General features: G+C 42.5%; 1 protein-coding gene across 2 annotated transcripts in view; it reads right to left on the bottom strand.

The window, feature by feature from the left end:
* Positions 1-487: 487 nt before the first annotated feature.
* SYT9 (synaptotagmin 9) overlaps positions 488-18,808 on the bottom strand; it is a 1,403,218-nt gene continuing 1,384,897 nt past the window's right edge. For both annotated transcript variants that reach the window (XM_069623586.1, XM_069623587.1), the window contains one exon: positions 488-1,200. Coding sequence is in view for 1 of the 2 variants with exons in the window: in XM_069623587.1 (XP_069479688.1) it covers positions 1,129-1,200 (72 nt within the window). In the remaining variant the exon portion in view is untranslated. The remainder of the gene's footprint in view (positions 1,201-18,808) is intronic.

Here is an 18,808-nt window from a genome sequence, read left to right as displayed (position 1 = left end):
GGCCCAATTCCTTGGGCCTCCCAGCTAAATCTGTTAATAAAGCGAGAATCGTACATGTCTGATTTAACAATGACCTCTCCTTCAGCCCAAAGAAAACAATCTCCAAAATGACCTTTTCCATTAACACTTGCTTAAAGAGATGCTCCAACTCCTGAAGTCCCTCAGAAAGTTACAACTGTCTTCGTTGTAGTCATCTCTTGCTTCAATTACTGTCACTTCTTAAATGCTGGATTTCCTCAAAATATGGAATTGATATTCCGAACACAGGGGAGATATGACCATATCACTGCTGCATTGAAAGGTCTCAATTTGCTCCCAATCGAGAAACTATATCATTACAATTATATAGAGAGATAAAACATTGTGAGGTAATGGATTTGTGGTTGGCTAGATTGATGACTGGCTGTTAAGAGTAGAAAGATGGGTGAATTGAGGGATCAGTAGAAGTGCATTTTAATGCATGCCTGCCCAATGAATAATACACATGTTAGCATAAGTTACATCATTTTATTAGGAACAATTTTGAGATTTTACATACTAGAGCTATAGAAATAAGTCACTGAACGCATTACTTGTGTTTAGAAGAATGGTATAATGTTTATAAAATTAAGAAACCTAAATGAAATTATACCTCTTAAAGTAATGTCTGCAAATTAATAATTAATCATGCACTAACTATTATATACCTAAATTAATTTGTTCTAAATGGTATGTTTCATTATGTGGTGTATCTTTGTTCTCCAAAATTAGACATGAAACAGAATACTTTAACACTACATACAGAACAAGAAATGTAATGTTTAACAATGCCATGTTATGTGATGTTAAACCAATGTATAACAAAACAACACAGGTTCTTTACACGTATTTGAAATGAGTAAAAAAATAACGAGATTAAAACAAGCATGCAACATAATTCATTTTTCCAGCTTCGGTGATGTCTTCTTTCAGAACAAAAAATATATATTAGCAAACAAAATAACATTGGAAACAAAAGACACTTGGCTGAAGTTCTTTCATCCGTTGAGAACGAATAGGTTAACCCGAAAGAGGTGTCGTCTTCAGTTATTCCCTCTCTGCTGAACTTTATAGCCGCCATCTTGATATTAAAGTCCTTGTGAGTTTCCCTCAAGGGGATGGAGGACCTTTCAGGGAATTGCATGAGCCATGGCTTTCGACGGTAGCTGTTTGTCCAGCCCACTGTGTAAAAATAAATATGATGACATTATTAAACACACTTCAAAGTGAGAGCACAAACACTTTAAATGGACAGTCACTGGTGTACTCCATTGCCAAAGATAACAACTAGTAATGCAAATACATACAGGCAGCTCAAGTCTGTTATCTAAATCACGTAAATATGTTTTCTGCAAAATGTATTATTGTATATTTCCTTATATGGTTTAATTATACTGAGAGCTATTTCATTACCAATAGCATAGGCTGATGAGGACAAGTATTTATTTAGTTTTGAAAAAATACAAGCTCAGCCCCTAACATTAAGGCATTAAGGAGTCAAAGGGTTGCTGTTAAATACATTAAAGTCAATGGGCCTTATTACGAGTTTGGCGGTAGCCATAGAGCTATTAGCTCCATGGCTGCCGCCAAACCGGGCTCCTTTACCGGGTTCCCTGAATGAGGAATTACTGGGTCATTCCAAGTTCGGAGGGCCCGGTAATTCCTCCCTCAGGGAACCTGGGCCCGGACCTTCCCCATTCCCATTTGAGCCCCCAGAGGGCTCAATGGGAATGGGAGAGGGAGCTAACAACGGGCTGATTAGGACCGGCCCGTTGTTAGCTCCCTGGTCCCCTCGCGGGACCCGGTAACGACGCCTGGTTTTGCCAGGCGTCCTTACCGGGTCACGCGAGGTGACCTCGTAATCGTGCGGAATGGTGTTAACGGGTCCGCATCCATTAGCGGAACCATTAACCCATTCCGCACGGGTCGTAATGAGGCCCAATGTGTAAACCAAAAGCACGAGTTGGGCACAGCCAAGGTTAGATGGTAGATGGAATAGAAAATACAATTTAAAAGATATAAAAATATAAAGAGACAAAATAAGTTTCAAGCACATTGCAAAATTTAGTAAGATATAGAGCTTGATGCTGACAGGAAAGGCGCTCCGAAGAAAGCGATGGCAGTGAAGGCCTGCTGTGCGCACTTTACACAAGGCAATTAATTACAGGAATTCGTGCTGTGGATCAGCCATGTAAGTACTGGAAACCTTGCCCATATTACATTCACGTGGGAATGACGCAATACAATTGTGTGTGAACCCTTTCATTTGCATTACAGCATTACATTTTTCTAAGACTTTTGCCCTAGTTCAACGCCATGTAGATTGCACAGCACCTGTGCTATGTTAATTTAGCACAGTCCCCAAATCGTCGGCCATATACATGACAGACGATGAAGGCATTGAAAGCGAAGAAGCAGAATTTAAATGAATTCATATCAAGTGAATGGGGAAGCCAGAGAAGGGTGAACAGAATGAATATTATTTGATTAAACTTCTGTGGACTAGCCTATCCATAAGTTGCTCTTTGCAGAACAGACCTCCAAGAAGAAGGGACAAAGCACGATCTGTAAGAATATTATTATAACAGTCTAGCTGGGAAATCACCAAGGCATGCAAGGGGATAGTAAAAAGGGAGGAAGGAAAACAAGGAGTCATTGACTGCATTCCAAGCATTCTGAGCGGCAGAGAGGTGGTTAATAATGGCTTCCACTAGCTAAGAAAAAAATAACCCCAATGACAGGTGGCAACAGCCAGAGGACCAGGTTAAAGGCACAAGTGAAGATAGTATCGTTAGAGAGACTCCCTGTGCGGTTATGCTCTGATAAAGCCCCACATCAACAAGTTGGGGGTAACAGTCAATCTGGTGGTATTTGCCAAACATAGCAGAATGTACAATTCACCGACTTCAGGGTTGGGAGGAACATATACTTTCTTTTGATGGATTTCTAAGAGAATACTGCATGTAGTAAATAAGGCAGATTTTAATCCAGCAAATTCTCCTATTTGTAACTCCGCCTCAAAAAAAAGAAAATCTGCCTTTTTTTTACTGTACTGAAGGGATTTCTTTCCCTGAATGGTTCATATTAAAGGAGTGAAAATGTGGGCCTCTCTATGCCCCCATGCCACCTTAACTTTTCATGCATAAAAGGGCCAGACACACTACTGTACATTATCCATTGCCAATATCACATTGAACGTGGAAATGGACAATAAAAAGGTACTCCAGAAGTTACCACTGGTGAAAATGTTATTTAGGGAATACTACTGGAGGCATTCCTGAAATACCACTACTACCAGTGGTGAACTCTGTATAGGGCAGACCTGCAGAAATACCACCAATGGAGCTGATACTTACCACTGGTGTTATTTCTGTTAAAAAGGCCCACCCAATTCATAATGAGGCCCAGTAACTACATTTTGTTGTGGAATACATTTTTGAGAAGGTTTAACAGAAGGACACCACGCATTCTTCATAGGAGACCTCGATCTGGAAGGGACAGTCTCAATGAAATAGGTCCAGCTAGTTTCAAGGCAAGAAAAACAGTCACATATGTGACTCCCATCTCTCTGTGAGTGGTATGATCTGGCGTCATTTAGAAAATTCACTGAGAGCAAACATAGCCATGGGAAGTAAAAGAATGCTGTAGACATTGGGAGGGCAAGCCACAGGTAATGGTTACTACAGCAAGAAGAAAATAGACCGAATTTTCGAAAGGCAGGATCAGCATTGGAGCAACGTGTGGAGGTGGGATCTCTGGGCTGTGTGGCTATGAACAGAGAAAGTGAGTGCTAGATTGAGCAAAGCGAACTCATTCCTGAACTTTAGAAGGGCCAGAGCAAGTCTGAGATTCTCCAAGTGCGCTTTCACAAGTATAGAGTCAAACGATACTGCAAACTAAAGGCCGCCAAGGCCGTTCCCCCTGAGCCCAGCCCCATAACACACAGGAGTGTGCGCAGGAGCTGAAAGGCTCATCAGGGGAGGCCTGCAAGAAGACACAGGGCGCAGAGAGAAGCAGCTAGGTTTGAGAGTTGTATGTGTCTGTGTTGTGTGTTTGACGCTTGTGGTGGGGAAGGGAGGGGGCTGGGGATCGAAAGGCTATTCTAGGTGTGAAACGCCCCAAGGTAAAGGAAATCCTGCCAGCACGGGAGAAGGCAACGTCGGGGAGCCTTCCTAGAAGGCTTGAGGTGATGAAACCCCCTGAAATTGTTAAAATCTCCCCCGTTGTAGGGCACACAAAATTCATCAAAAAAAAAAAAAGCTTTTTTGATGTGGCCTGCAGTAGGGATTTTTCCATATAACCCATCTCCCTCCTATCTTAGCACAAAGCAATAGTTTTGACGTGGAGGTGGCGCTCAAGCACCACCTAAAAGCTCAAACTTAAAATCGTTTGCATTGGTGCAAAAAAAGGATGCAGTCCATCATGTGCAGCTGACTGGTAGAGAGAGCGTGAGCTGAAAGGAGTCATCTAGACTTAAAAGTGGCGATGCTTCATGAAGGCAGATGAGAAAATGGACACCAGCAGCATGATAAAAAATAATTCTCTCTATCCAGCATGTTCATAGCCTCATTCGCCACCTAGAGGGCAGCTATGTCAGTGCAACACCATGGGAAGAAATTATGGATACTCTAGCAAAACGTGCTGGTACTGTGCACAGGTTCTGTAGACAGACATGATGACACTCTCTTCAATTGTTGACAATCAGGGAGTAGATGTGGAGGGAAGATTAGAATTGGTGTGCTGTAGCGTTACAGGACCTTCTGTGTGCTCGTCCACCTGCCGCCTCACTGTTGCGCAGTGCAGTATGTTGAGGTGCATTGAAATGGTCTGTCCCAGGGCCTTGAAAGGTGTTTTTTTAACATTCAAGTTTTGTTCCTGGCGTCCTTCTGTGACCACATTGATGTTTTGTGTGCTGCAGTGCAAATATCTCGGAAATGGTGCATCCTAGGACCTTGAAAGTTGGTTTTCAACACCTTGAAGTTCTGCCTCTTGCATCCAGACGCTTGAAATGAGCTTTTCCTGGTCCCTTTCACTGCTTCAAGGAAAACGTCTCATGTGTGCAGGGGCTGAAATCTGGGGAACAGGGTATCCACGATTAATGTAACCAGTGACATCCAGAGGGTCCTAACAGGTCACTGTCCTAACAGGTAAGTGTGCAAAATTTGGTGCAGATTGGTGAAACAGTCTGGAATTGTATGAGGAACAAACAATAATACAAACAGATTTTCCGTTTTTTATATATATAGAAGAAAGATAGCAAAGCATGTGATGGTAATTGAGAGGGTTCTAAAATGTCAACTCACACCTCTGTATATTAGCTTTGCTATGGAAAGGAAGAGCTTTTATCAGGTAAACGTTGGCAAGTTCTCTGGGCTCCTGGGTTGATTTCTTCAGTAGCAACGTGAGCACAAAGGATGTATTGAATACAGATATTCAAAACTGCAATGGTTAAAGAAAAAACTTGTTCACTGATCTAAGAATAGGATAATTTTTTTGTATAGGGTTGTTTTTTTTTAGATTTTAATACAGCCTCAAAATCAGTGAGAATCATCAAAGAATCAAACGCACTCCAGAGCAGAGGTTTCCTGACCACCATGAAACAGAGATGAGATGGAGATTGCAGGTTTCTTTTCCTGAGATTTCTGAAATGTTTCTGATAACCTGTCATCCATTTTGGATACTCGGTCCACAGAATACGCAGTATCGGACACGGGAAGAGAAGGTACACACTGACATGTGCAGACAGTCCCTGCGCCATTTAGGACAGGAGCGATGCGTTCCTGGATATCTAAAGATCACCCCATGCTTGCCGTCATGGACGCGTGGCTGTTTTTCTCTGCTTTTTTCAGGCCTCCCAACCGAATGCTTTCAATTTTTCAACTCATCGGTGTACTAAGGAGCTAATATTTATACATGGCGTGCACGATAAAAAGGCAACGACGTGTTAGAATGGATAACGTGGGGAAAGAGGAAAGGGAAGGCACAATCCTGCTACCACTGGCGACCCAGCTGTATATTTCTTTAAATATATTCATAGATTAGTGCATTTAGACTGTCAGACAGTTGGCAAGAGGAGCAAAAAACGACAGCAGAACTTGACAGGAAATGATACAGTCCGATGACTTCAACAGGAGCATGATGAGGACATGTTGTGGATTTCTCTAATTAATCGCTGCAGGCGCTTTCTTTATTTAATTGGGATATATTTTGCTTATCAGCCACTTCAGGGTCCCAAGTGAGAATGAGATAAATGAGAAAGGCATACATGTATGTATGGGATTTAAATATATGCATGTATATGTCTGTGTATTGGATCTCTAAAGTGCAACCTGGGAATCACTTTATAGAGTGGACGCAGCCAAGGGTTACAAGTCATGTCAGGGTGTAGCAGAGAAGATGGGTACGGTGAGAAGGGGAGGAAGAGCGCTCCAAATGGGACAAAGTAGGGTGGATTCATTTATATAGCGCTTTCGCCAAAGCTATGTACATATATAGGGGAAACAATTGACCTGAATAATACAATTCCATGACCACATTAAAGGGATAGAAGATACTTTAAAGCTTGATTCCAGGAGGACGGTAATCACTTGTGACCCCCGCAAATCCCCCATTCTCTATTTGAATTTTGTTTCTTCGTCATGCTTGCTGCAGTGTTTGGGAACAGGCATAGTGATGGAACGGAATTGAGATTGGGCACATGGCGGGTGGGGTACAGACCCCAAAAAACTGCGTATGAGATATGAGGCGTGCAGGGTAAAGGGGAAAGAGGAACGAAAGAAGAACAATATGGTGGAGCCAGTTTGTGAATGCATTTGAAGAAAATACAAAGGAAATGAAGGAGCAGCTGGGATTCAAAAGTCACGCAACAAAAAGTGAGAGCAAAGCAGGAAGCAGAGAAAATGGAGGTGAGAGACAGAAGAAGATGAAGAGAGGAATTAATATACAGAATATACAGGGGAAATTGACAGCCAGGAAGACCAAAGAGAAGAGCAGAACAACAATCAAGTGGAGAGACAGGTAGCACAGAGAGAAGAGGTTTACTAGCATGAAAGGAGAAGGTAGGATGAGCTTTTTAAATGTAGAACACTTGAAAACTACCATTGGGCGATAAGCTAGAAGATAGTGCTATCCTAAGCTATCCTAAGAAAACCTGACACTAGTCATGAGGCTGGAGTTCAGTTCCTGTTCCTGTCAAAAGTGATCAATAGGGAATTTGAGAGGAGACAATGTTTCATCGCTTGGCATGGGCAGTGGCAGCCCCTGGATAGGGAGGGATTAAGCCCCCTAATTTTGAGGAAGATGTCAGCACTGTGTCTCCCAGTCTGGGCCTCCGATAGCAAAGGGTGTGATGGCAAGACCCTCGCAGAGAGTGTTACTTACATTTTAACTGTCATTAATATGGAAGTGGCAGCAAATGTATAGAGGCTGTAGACAAAACCCTGCCCATATGATATAAATATACCCCCTATGATGACGTCAACGGCTTCACTGCTGGGCTTAGCTTTTAGATGGCCCATGCCACCAATGCAAATCCTTGGGGAATTAAGCCATCCATACGATCTGACTGCAACCCATTCGATTTGGTAATGAAGAATGGTAAGGGCCAAGATGTGGCATGCAGCGGAGAACTCTATCCGTGTTGTTGGGCCACTGATCAGTTCATCAGTTCATCCTATGTTCTCAATACTTTTTTCAGTAATATTTGGTCCTTCCGTGGGTGTTAAGTAAGACTGGCACTCATGGAACATGGCCAGTTCTTGAAGATGAAGCTGTCGGACTTCTCCCTTTCATCGATTTAGACTTCGAATGGGAGGTTTAAAATTAAAGGAGGTTTAAAAAACGTGTTACTATCATCCTTTCCTGCCTAGTGGAGTTCCTTGATCTTTTTGTTTTGGTGGTTTTTATGCACAATCACCGTCCATTAAGGCTTCAACTAATGTACCCATTGCAGTTTTTGTCATGACTGGCTAGATTGTCACAGCTTTTTGGGACATTTTTGTTGGTATATTTATATTTTGCTAATGAAATCAGGAGGTCATCCACAATATTTTGAGATAACACCATTATCTTCTTCATTTGGCTGGGTTTGTTAATATTTTGCCTATTTGAAACTGTTCAACGCTTTTTTAAGCACCGGTCATTTACATTAATATGGTGGTTGCATTGCACGTGAACATGTTTTGATATACTGTGTGCATTTTGTAAGGCGTGTTGCCTTGTTCTAGCACATGTTTCAGCCTCCACATTGACACTTCCTTTTCAGCTGATTTTGGCATGCAATAGATACAAATATTTTCAAAGGAGGTTAGAGGATTGACTATTGAGTGGCCAATAAGAGGGATTTGTTGAAGGTCTATATTGATCACATTCCTGAGGGGTCTGTATCAATCAGTCAGAATCATTAATTTGTGGTACAGGTCAGTATCAGGTTTCTGGCAAGAGATGTTTAAATTGACCCACCAATATATTAATGTCATTTCAAATAATTTCAGCTTGAGCACTGAGCCAAAAAGCAACTCAAGTGAATGACCTCTTTTATCTGTTAGCTCTGTCATTAGTTTTTCAAATGACAGATTGATCATATTGGTGATGATATCTAGTGATGTCTTATTGTAGGATATCCATGTACTTAGACGTTCTGATCGGTGGCCAATTTGGTGAATTGGAGGACACCGCATAGAAGATTTTGTATAGCTAGAAATGAGCATCAGATATAGACCTCATCTCTTGTATTATCAAAGTGTTCCTCATCACTTCCGCTTGAACATTGAACATTATTTCTCCCACTGCACTTCTTTCCCACTGTCCCTCAGTGGTTATTGTTGTCCAAGTTTACAGTGGTCGAAGTGGGAGGTAGCGGTTGGGAGCACTGCTCCTCTACTTTTTAAATTAAGTGTTACCATTCCTATAATTAATTGCTGAACTTAAATATGTATTTTGGCTTTTAAAGTGGTTTGACTTGATCTATTTGCATTTATGTCCTCAATTAGTAATTTGCTTAATTCTTGCTTCTTTGATATTGTTTTGTTTTTATTTGCCATTTTAGCTGGCACTGTTTTTTACGTATCTGCTTTTTCCTGAATTCTATTGCATGTTCTTGCTAATTCTTCTTTGTTACAATAAAACATCAGGAAAATACCTGCCTGGGTCTTTTTTTTACCAACATTATACTTCCTTTACCCTTCACCCAAAGGCATCCCCCAAAGTTCACAAGGGGATGTCTTGCTTTTCCATTTAATTGTCCCTCCCCATGGCTTACCCTCTCACTCTGTGGAAAATGGCTCCTTCTTACACAGTCGGAATTCAAAATTGATAGATTTCTTTGATGTGTTAGCAATCATCATAATTTGATGTCGACCACATCTTTTCATGAATTCAAATAATTACATAACTACACCAATCACCAACACACATTTTTAAAGTTAGCCTCATTTTTCATTGATATGGCTTTTATTACAAAACAATTACAACATTATCTGGAAATGGCAAATTAAAAGATTTGTTTTTATGTTTAGGGTATTTGTACATCTTAGCATCTGCCATTCACATGGTTGCTTAGTGCTTCTGTTTGATTTAATGTGTTGGGTCAATAGCCACATGGTGTTTTCTCTGGTCCTCCCCAATCACATTTGATAGTGCTACCAGTTTGGTTAGAAGCATGGTGTCTGTGTGATTGAAATGGTTTACTCCCCAAGTTTAGACTAGATACTTTGGAAGACTATGGGCCACTTGTACTTAATTTCTTCTCAGGGGTCAGCGATTACATCTTTATGTTGTTAGCTACTGATGGTGATATGTGGATCGGTTTGCACAGTTCAGTTTAGAATGGGTCGTGTTTGAGTGAGCCATATATTTCCATTGTGAAATCGTAGGTGTGTGTGTGATAATAGAATGAGATATATGACAATGTGTGAGAGTTTTGAAATATGGGAACCTTGGCGCAGCACTTTGCTAACAGTGATTTCAAGGAGTGCCAACTTACCACAGACATAGGAGACTAGTTATGCCACAATTGTATACCCTGTATCTTTGCTGCCCTTGGCTCAATCCCAGAGATCCAGCGATTGGAAGCCATGAGGATGAAGGAATGAAAAAGGGAGACAGTGTAGGGTGGCAAGCATTGATACATGTACGGCTTTGCGAAATTGGGCAATTTTGAATCTGACAAAATTTGCAACATTTTTGGGGAATAAAAAATACTAGGTCCTGAATGATAGGGAATTAAGAAGAAAGATTTTTGAAAGCATGAAAAAATCATAACGTGTATAAATATTCTAATTATTCAAAAGGTTTCAAAATAACAATCCAAACCATGTATTTAAAAAAGTCACACAAAAGAGAAAATAGTTTATCATTAGATAGATATCATTAACAAACCTTACGTTTAAAAAGTATACATATTAATAGATTTTAAGAATGTTGATAAGCTTTTGAACTAAAAAATATGTCAATTGAAAAAAGCAACAATGCAGAAAACAAGGTTTTAAACTTACATAAAAATTATTTTTAAAACACATAAATTAAGTACATTATGAATAATTAAAAACAATTTAGAAAACATTTGCTGAAAATGAAATGCCTTTAATGTATATAAAATTGAGAAATATATATATATTTTTAAATGTGTTTTACTTTTGAATCATACAAAGAACAATGAGAAATAAACCATGAAGGATAATATAGCAAATTCAGTTTCTAATACTTCCCCTTCCCTCCCCTTTCCCCAACCCTAACCCGTAAGAGATCCATAGTGTGTGTTCTAGTCCATACCATGTGACCTTATACAAACTCGTGTGGCATGTGATGCTGATCCCTTCTGTTTATGGATTCCCCTTTGGTGAGTCCACTGATTTTTCTCAAAGTCCTGGTTGCTTTCCCTCGCTCTCCTTGGGGGAGGTTTGTAAATCATTGAGGAGCATGCCCCAGGCCAGTTCTTGGTTATGTCCTTCCCTTCCCCTCCCTAGCTGATGCACAATCAGGTGCTCCACCACCACCCATCTCTGTAAATCTTGCAACCATTGAATTATTGGAGGACCCTTGCCCATTTTCCGGATATAACACTCTCCTCTAGGGCACCGGATAGCCTCCATACCATGTCTCTTTCAGTACCAATTGTTAGTATAGTGTGACCGATCAGCATAAGGGCTTTCCAATAACCTCCTTAGTAAAACACATTCAAATGTTACTTGCCATGTGCCTGCCCTGTAAGCACTGACAAGAGCATGTGCAGAACTGCTCATGTTAGTACCGCTGATCAGTCCAACGCAGTTAGACAAGATTCCTATGCCAGCCCTGCCTGCTACACAACGAAAGGCTGCATGTCCGTTAAAAATCTATTCATCCCACATGTATATGTTCACCTTTCTTGCCACACAGGCATCCCTCTCCCACCGCCCAGCGCCTTCCTCAATCCAGCTCTGACATCTCCTACTGTATTTCCTGCTAATGATATTCACAGTTTATTCTGTGAACCTGTACTGTACCCATCACGCGATTTGCCTAGAACGAATATACACTATATCGGCAATCATACTGTATCAGGGATGGTTCTCAACCCGCTGATGCACATGCGCTCAAATCATAAAAAGAACATATTGTGGAATTAGAGCTATTTTCTAATGTTGTAGCACAAGTAATCTCGGTGCACATTTGCATCTACTGCCACAAGGTTATGCCAATTTCCCCACCAACTGGCTTCCTCCCTCCCATTCTAGAGTCCTCATTAGAATGGACAAAGGCTACAGTGGAACGCAAGTTGGTGCTGTCTCACCCTGCTGCACGTGCGATTCGTTGCAGAGCTGCACCACGACAAAGTTCGGCCCTCCTTGAAAAAATAAACCCATACAGTAGGGACACTCTTCCTCCCACCTGCAATATCACGCCACCGCTGGGATCTGCTGTTTATTTCTCATGCCCCGCTCAATGAGCAGTGATTGCATTTGAGGACTGCTCGGCTCGATTCGCCCCAAGCCAACTACAATCCCCAGGATTCTGCACGATCACGCATGCACACATAGCTGTTCCACCCCTCCATAACTATCATGTCACGCCGAACACGGGCATCGCACACTGCAAATCTCCCACGACTACAATGAGCAACTGCCTTAAGTTGATGCCGATCACCCACACTTTCATACCAAACACCCTTGCAGTACTCCCACGACATAGCCCAGCGACTGCATGCACTACCAAAAATGCACACTATGCACTCACTACACACACACGGCCATCAACTAACACTTGTATTATCTACTGCCTGCCCACAACCCTCCCACGCTCCTTCAAGGATCTGAGACCTGCACCCTCAAGCATAGCAGTCAGCACACCTCCCATCCCACAAAACATAATAAACCCTCATTTCGACTCTGCAACTTATCTGAGAACACTATTCCACAGGAAACCCACTCCAGGAGCTCACGCCTCAGATGCGCACAACCATTTATTCAGATGACTTTGAAGGGGTTACCCCTAATCACAGTGCCGAAGCCAGGACTAAAACACCATAATCAACATATCGGTCAATGCCTTCAAAACAGAAGGTTAGCCCTAAATACTCAAAGCTCCAGCTCCCCCCTCAAACCAACTCCCACACCAACACACTACCCCTAGCTATTCCTCTCCTCCTCCCATCTTCGCAAAGGACTCCACCGAAATCCACAGCATCCTCCATAATCAAACATCACCCCAACAACAGATACCACCCCTCCTCCCCTCCTAGACCCTTTGATTGAAGCCCTTACACCTGATCATGCCTCTGTCACCTTGTACACTGCCCCTCAGCACTTCCCAACATGTGCCTTGATCAACACTCTATTCCTCCCTGCCCATGCTCTTGATATCCAGGACCTCATCACAAATAACAACCTTGACACACTAGCCATCACAGAGAGCTGGCTTCCAAAGCTTCCGACCCTGGCCTAGCCTTAGCTATTCCCACAGGATTGATCATCCTACAGAATTACCGACCCACCTTCAGAGGAGGCAGAGTCACCCTGATGGCAAGAGAATCCATTCCACTCATACAAGTTCACACATCCATTGATGGGAACATTGATCTTCTCTCTCTCAAATTCTCACCTTCCCCTATGTATACAATCACCATTCACCTCATCTATCACCCTCCTAGCCCTTAACCAAACTTTGATCAAAACATACTTCACATTCTCCAGGATAATCTCAAAGCCTCCTGGAGAATAATCCTGTTAGGAGACCTCTACCTGGGCCTCCACAACCCTAATGATCTACCCTCTAAATCACTATCTGACACACTCAACACACTGGCTTTTACTCAAAGCATCACCAATCCCACACACAATAAAGGCTGCACAATGTACTGGGTCGCAGAGCACAACTACCAAATCTCCACAAGCGCCAACACACTCTGTCCGTTGGCTGATCACCATATTATACATTTCTCTATCACACAGCCAAACAACCCTATAGCACTATCTAACCTTTTCCTCCTGCTGTCGCAAGGAGCTCATAGAAGCTCACCAGAGACAATATCCTACCCCTGATCAACACTCCCCGCCTCCAGGCTCCCTTCGCCACTGATACTATGTCACTAGTGGATACCTACACTTCAATCCTCACTAAGGCAGTTACACATGAACCCCTCTAGTACCTCGCAAAGCAAAGTTGGTCAGGGATTCCAATTCCTGGTTTACCCTTAACCTATTAGGACTACGCAACCTGAAATGACAAGCACAGCTAACTTGGCTAAAAGAACCCAACCTCTCTACAAAACAGGACTTCGCCGAAGCTTGCAAACAATGCAAACGAGCCATAATCACAGCTAAGTCCAACTCTTTCAACACTAGAATTAGGAATGCCAAGTCAGATGCAAAATAAATGTTCTCCATATACAGAGAATTTGAATCCCCTGCAATTCCCCCCTCAACCATCACTAAAGACAAGACCTGGTGCTCTAGTATTTAAGAAACACTCCTAGGCAAAATTGACACCTTAAATCGGAAGATCCTATCTCAACAAGTGACATTCAATATAGTACCCATGACTGCTACCAACAAGTGCCCCGCTCCCACCCCATGTCACCCACTACTCAGTTCGTCTTCAGACACCTCCCTGAAACCAAGGTCACCAAACTGATTAATAGCCTAAAACCATCAAAAAGCAAAGGCGACATTTGCTCTACACCCCTCGTCAAAGACTGTGCCAACATACTGACCCCCATCATCACCACCAAAATAAACACTTCCCTCACTCAAAGTACCAATACAGCCATCCTCAAAGAAGCTTGGTTCTCCCTCTTTTGAAAAAAAACTACTCTGGATCCAGCCGTTGCCACAAACTACCAGCCCAGCACCACTGTCGCCTTCCTTCTAGAAATATTGGACTGACCTGCCTACCTACAAGTTCAGCAGTTCCCAGAGAACAACCACATCCTAGGAATGCACCAGTCTGGATTTCACCCTAGGCATGTCACAGAATTTGTCTTGCTCGACTTAGATCAGGGACGATGGCAAGTCAGCCCTGCTCCTCCTCCTAGACTTATCTGCAGCTTTTGACCTGGTCAACCACCAGTTCCTCTGCCACCACCTCCCCACTTGCGCTCTTATTTCACCATCAGCCACTACATGGATAGCAACCTTCCTGAATGGAAGAGTCATGAGGGTTTTCTCAGAGATCGCCAATGCCTCTCCATCTCCCATCACCTGTGGTGTGCCACAAGGATCCTGCATCGTCCCTATGCTCTAAAAAATCTTCACCCGGCCCCTCCTCCACGTTTTAGATTCTCTCAGCATAGCATACACTAACTATGCCGATGACACTCAAATCCTGATCCCTCTATCTGGCAACTACATAGAAGATTCCAACAGCCTGAACTTGATCTATTTCACAATCCAGACCTGGATGGCTGCCAATCATCTCTGTCTCAACAGCGACAAAACAGAAATCCTTATTGTCGGCCTTACAAGCGCCCTAAAGAACCTCAACATTCAGTATTCTGCATTCATGATTGACAACTGCTCAATTTCCATCTCTAACACTATAAAGACCTTAGGGGTCTATCTAGATGCTTCACTCGCCATGATCAGACAAGTAAATGTAATTACCTCCTCAGCAGCGTATGCTACAAAGGCCCTAACACAGCCAGACTCTTCCTTTCGAAAAATAACTGCCTAACATTGCCCACACAATCATTGGCTCCAAGATAGACTATTGTAATGTACTATTCAATGGCACCTCTTCCAGAAACATCTTCAAACTTCAAGTTATCCCGAATAACGCCCTGAGAGCAGCCTTGAACATCCAAAAAAGAGAGCACATCTCCAGTGCTAGAAGAGATGCACACTGGCTCCCCATTCAGAAGCGGATCATCTTCAAAACACTATCCATTACTCAAAGGTGCCTCTCCAGCACAGCACCACCTTACTGCTCCAAAAGAATTGCCAATGGACACTTTTCAAGACCCACTAGGACCCCCTACACTGACAAGCTTATCGTTCCCAAAGTGAAAAGATGCAAAGCCAAAGGTTCCAGCTTCCCTTACCTTCCTGTCAAGCTCTGGAATGACCTCCCACCATACTTGAGGGCAGAGAAATCCGACTGGATTTTCTGCAAAGCATTAAACACTCAGCTTTTCGCATAAACCTGAACTCCCCATCACAGGTTGTTTGCTTCGCCATTAACTATCTCCTTCACCACTGCCCTAAGGTTTTGTTTTCTAGGATAAGGTGATGAATGTGTATGTTTATATGACAACTGCCTTCAGGCAATACCTACTTCACCTTGTATCCGTATGTATCTATGTCTGTCCAACACTAACCTCAGACTGTGCTTTATAGGATTTTTGCCATTTGGTTGGGATTCTGTATGTTTATATGACAACTGGCTCCATGCTATACATACTTTGCCTTGTCTCTCTAAGTAACTATGCCTGCTCAACACTAGCTTGTCTAGTGCTTTGCACCTGCTACAGCACCTCAATGCCCTTGGGTTGTATGTGTGCTTTACAAATGGAATAAATAAAATAAATAAATATAGGGGGGGCTGTCAAAGATAAAACAGCATGAGACTGGATGGTCATGGCTACTGAAGGCAATTTGTCAGAACCATCTACCTAACGAATGACAGTCAGGCCTTACAGTAGGCCTTTAAAATGTTGTTTGTGGAACAGCTGCGGCTTTCAAAATATCACTGAGATGGCTAATTGTAATTTTCCAATTTGGGGTCATGATATTTAGATATTACAAGAAACTATGCTGACCTCCCTTGTAGTCCTATATGGGTACCATGTACTGTCTCGGGAAGCCATCAAAGGCACATCAGGGAGATCATATGAGGGTTGGCCATAGTGATCGATCTAAGATTGATGGTACGTGCCTAACTTTCTGCTTCACCTGTAAGCATTATTTTGGCCACAGGGCTCGATTTCCATGAATGGAACATGCAACTGCTAGTTATACATCTGTATTGGAACCCTACAAAGAGCCAGCTCTGCGATATTCAGTTAGCCACTGGAAACGTTATAGAGACCAGGTTAGGAGTTGGCTATGCGGACAGCATTTCAGTCTGTGGAAACTTTAATTCTGCCCTTCCAGCTGACATATTTGACTAAACAAATGTAACTTTGCAGGCTAGAAAGGTTGCATCCAGGTGGAATGTATGGAGACATTTCTTTGAAACTTTGAATGTTTGCTAGAGGGTTTGACTCCTCATCTAATGTGTACACATGGAACAGAGTACTTGCATATTTCTGGATCAATCATGTTTTTGTTTCTGCTTCTCTAGCACCTAAATGTTCAGACTTGACAATAAAGTCAATGAACGTAAGCAATCATTCACTGCTGGGGTTCATAATTTCAGTAAAAAACCATAGCCTCGACTCATCTTTTTGACTATAGTTTTTAGAACAAAACAAGAGGAGTACTATGGTGAAATGGAATCACAATGTATTATTAAAACGTACTCAAGAAGTAGGTAGATTGTACTTTACTACCTAGGAACATGGTTTGTTTTCTGTCTAAAGGATGAATGATCAGGAAATGCATGCAGAAGCCGACAGGTAAAAGAATCCGTCTAGCTTCTAAAGCCAATACCCATGACTTTGACATTAGGATGTGTGAGGGATGCATGGTTATCACATGTAGACACTGACACAAGAACTGCAAGTTTAAAAACCTTTATTGATGGTTTGAAAGGGGTTGGAACACTCCTATTTTGCCCTATAACTAAGATGGGAGTATTCTCGATCATCAAACAAAAAGTAAATACAGTCCTAGTCAGTCTTTAGTCAAAATAACATTGCCTATACTAATAAACCTAATGCCTGCCCTCTTTCTAATACAATAAAACTGTAAGAGGAATGTGTAATGCAAAAAGGAAAATCAGTGTTCAAAAGAAATGTCAGTATGGATGAGCAAATTCCCTTCGCCATGTTTTGTGGCATGGGGTAAGGTGGCACACTTGGACCTTGCGACACACTCTGGCTTTGGACACAAGTATGCAGTATGTTTTATGAACCAAGGCCCACTTGGCCTTCCACGAAAATTCAACACAGTTCAACAAAACTTTGTTTCCTTCTGGTTACCACAATTCACTATAGGTTCCCCTCCACCGGGCTCAAACCTTTCGATCACAATTTGTGGCGGTGCCCTTGCCCAACCTACAATCACACCTTCATAGGCTACCCTCTGTCAGGCTCAAGCCTCTTTCACTTCTCTTCCACTGTCGAAGACTGATGAAACTGAGAGGCTTTTGCTCTTACCTCTGCATACCCACTTCAACCTTCTTTCCACAAATGTCATTTTTTTGTCTCCTACACCAAGGCTTCTTGGTAAATGTAAATGATATCTCTCACATCTAGGTTTCCCTCTGCTGGGATCAAACCTAACAGTTCAATGACATCTCTCACTTCCACGTTTCCCTCTGCCGGCATCAAACCTAAAAGTTCAAAGAAATTTCTCACATCCAGGTTTCCCTATGCTGGGATCAAACCTAAAAGTTCAAAGACATTTCTCACATCCAGGTTTCCCTCTGCTGGGATCCAACCTAGCAGTTCAATATTGCATCTCAGTTTCTTTCTCTTCCTGATGCTTTTACGGCATCAGACATTTCACAGAGACTTTCAATTTGGCTATCTTCTTTTGCCGGATTACTCTGTTACTTAGTATCTTTAATTTACAGTTCTTTGCAAAGCTTTGCTTTCTCTTGTGTCTTATCAACACACACACAACCTTCATTAGTCGGATACTGTTGCCGTCAAGTTTAATTTAACACAGACCGGAATTGCATTGCTTCCATCAACTCACTGGCTGTGTTAATTTGTTTTTGCCTTTCGCGGCTTTGATCCTGAAGTCAAGGCTGATACCACAACTGCTGCTGCATCACCCCAACTCTGCTGTTCACCCAGGAGGATGGCTGGTATCCGTGAAACACAAAAGTGGTTAGTCTCTTCTCTCCAGCTGGGCTTCCTTGCATAACCTTCAAGGCCCTTCGGAGGTAATGATCTCTCGCCGGGGGTATCCAAGGTTTCTCCGTACCTCAGTTCAGTCCCTCAGCCTGTCGCTCCACTCTGCCTGGTTTGCCGCTGCCCTGGAAGAACTGCTCCTTCTCATGCCTCACCTTGCACAGAGTGTGTTTCAGTGTTCCACCTTTTAACCATGTGGGAAGAGCTAATAGGTACCAGATGTGTGTAAGATCAAGTGCCTGACCCTGCCTGATCTTATTAGTGGGACATGTCCAATGTATTGCATGGGTGGTGCTGCTTTCTGCCTTAGACCTCCTCTTCCTCAGCTCAGTGTTTGTTTAGGAAAGGGGGGACCTG

The sequence above is a fragment of the Ambystoma mexicanum genome, chromosome 11 (assembly GCF_040938575.1).
Source record: "Ambystoma mexicanum isolate Mex_15411 chromosome 11, UKY_AmexF1_1, whole genome shotgun sequence".
In the NCBI taxonomy this organism is placed as follows: Eukaryota; Metazoa; Chordata; class Amphibia; order Caudata; family Ambystomatidae; genus Ambystoma; species Ambystoma mexicanum.
Note: the sequence above shows the minus strand (reverse complement) of the source record. Positions and strands in the feature narration are given on the sequence as shown.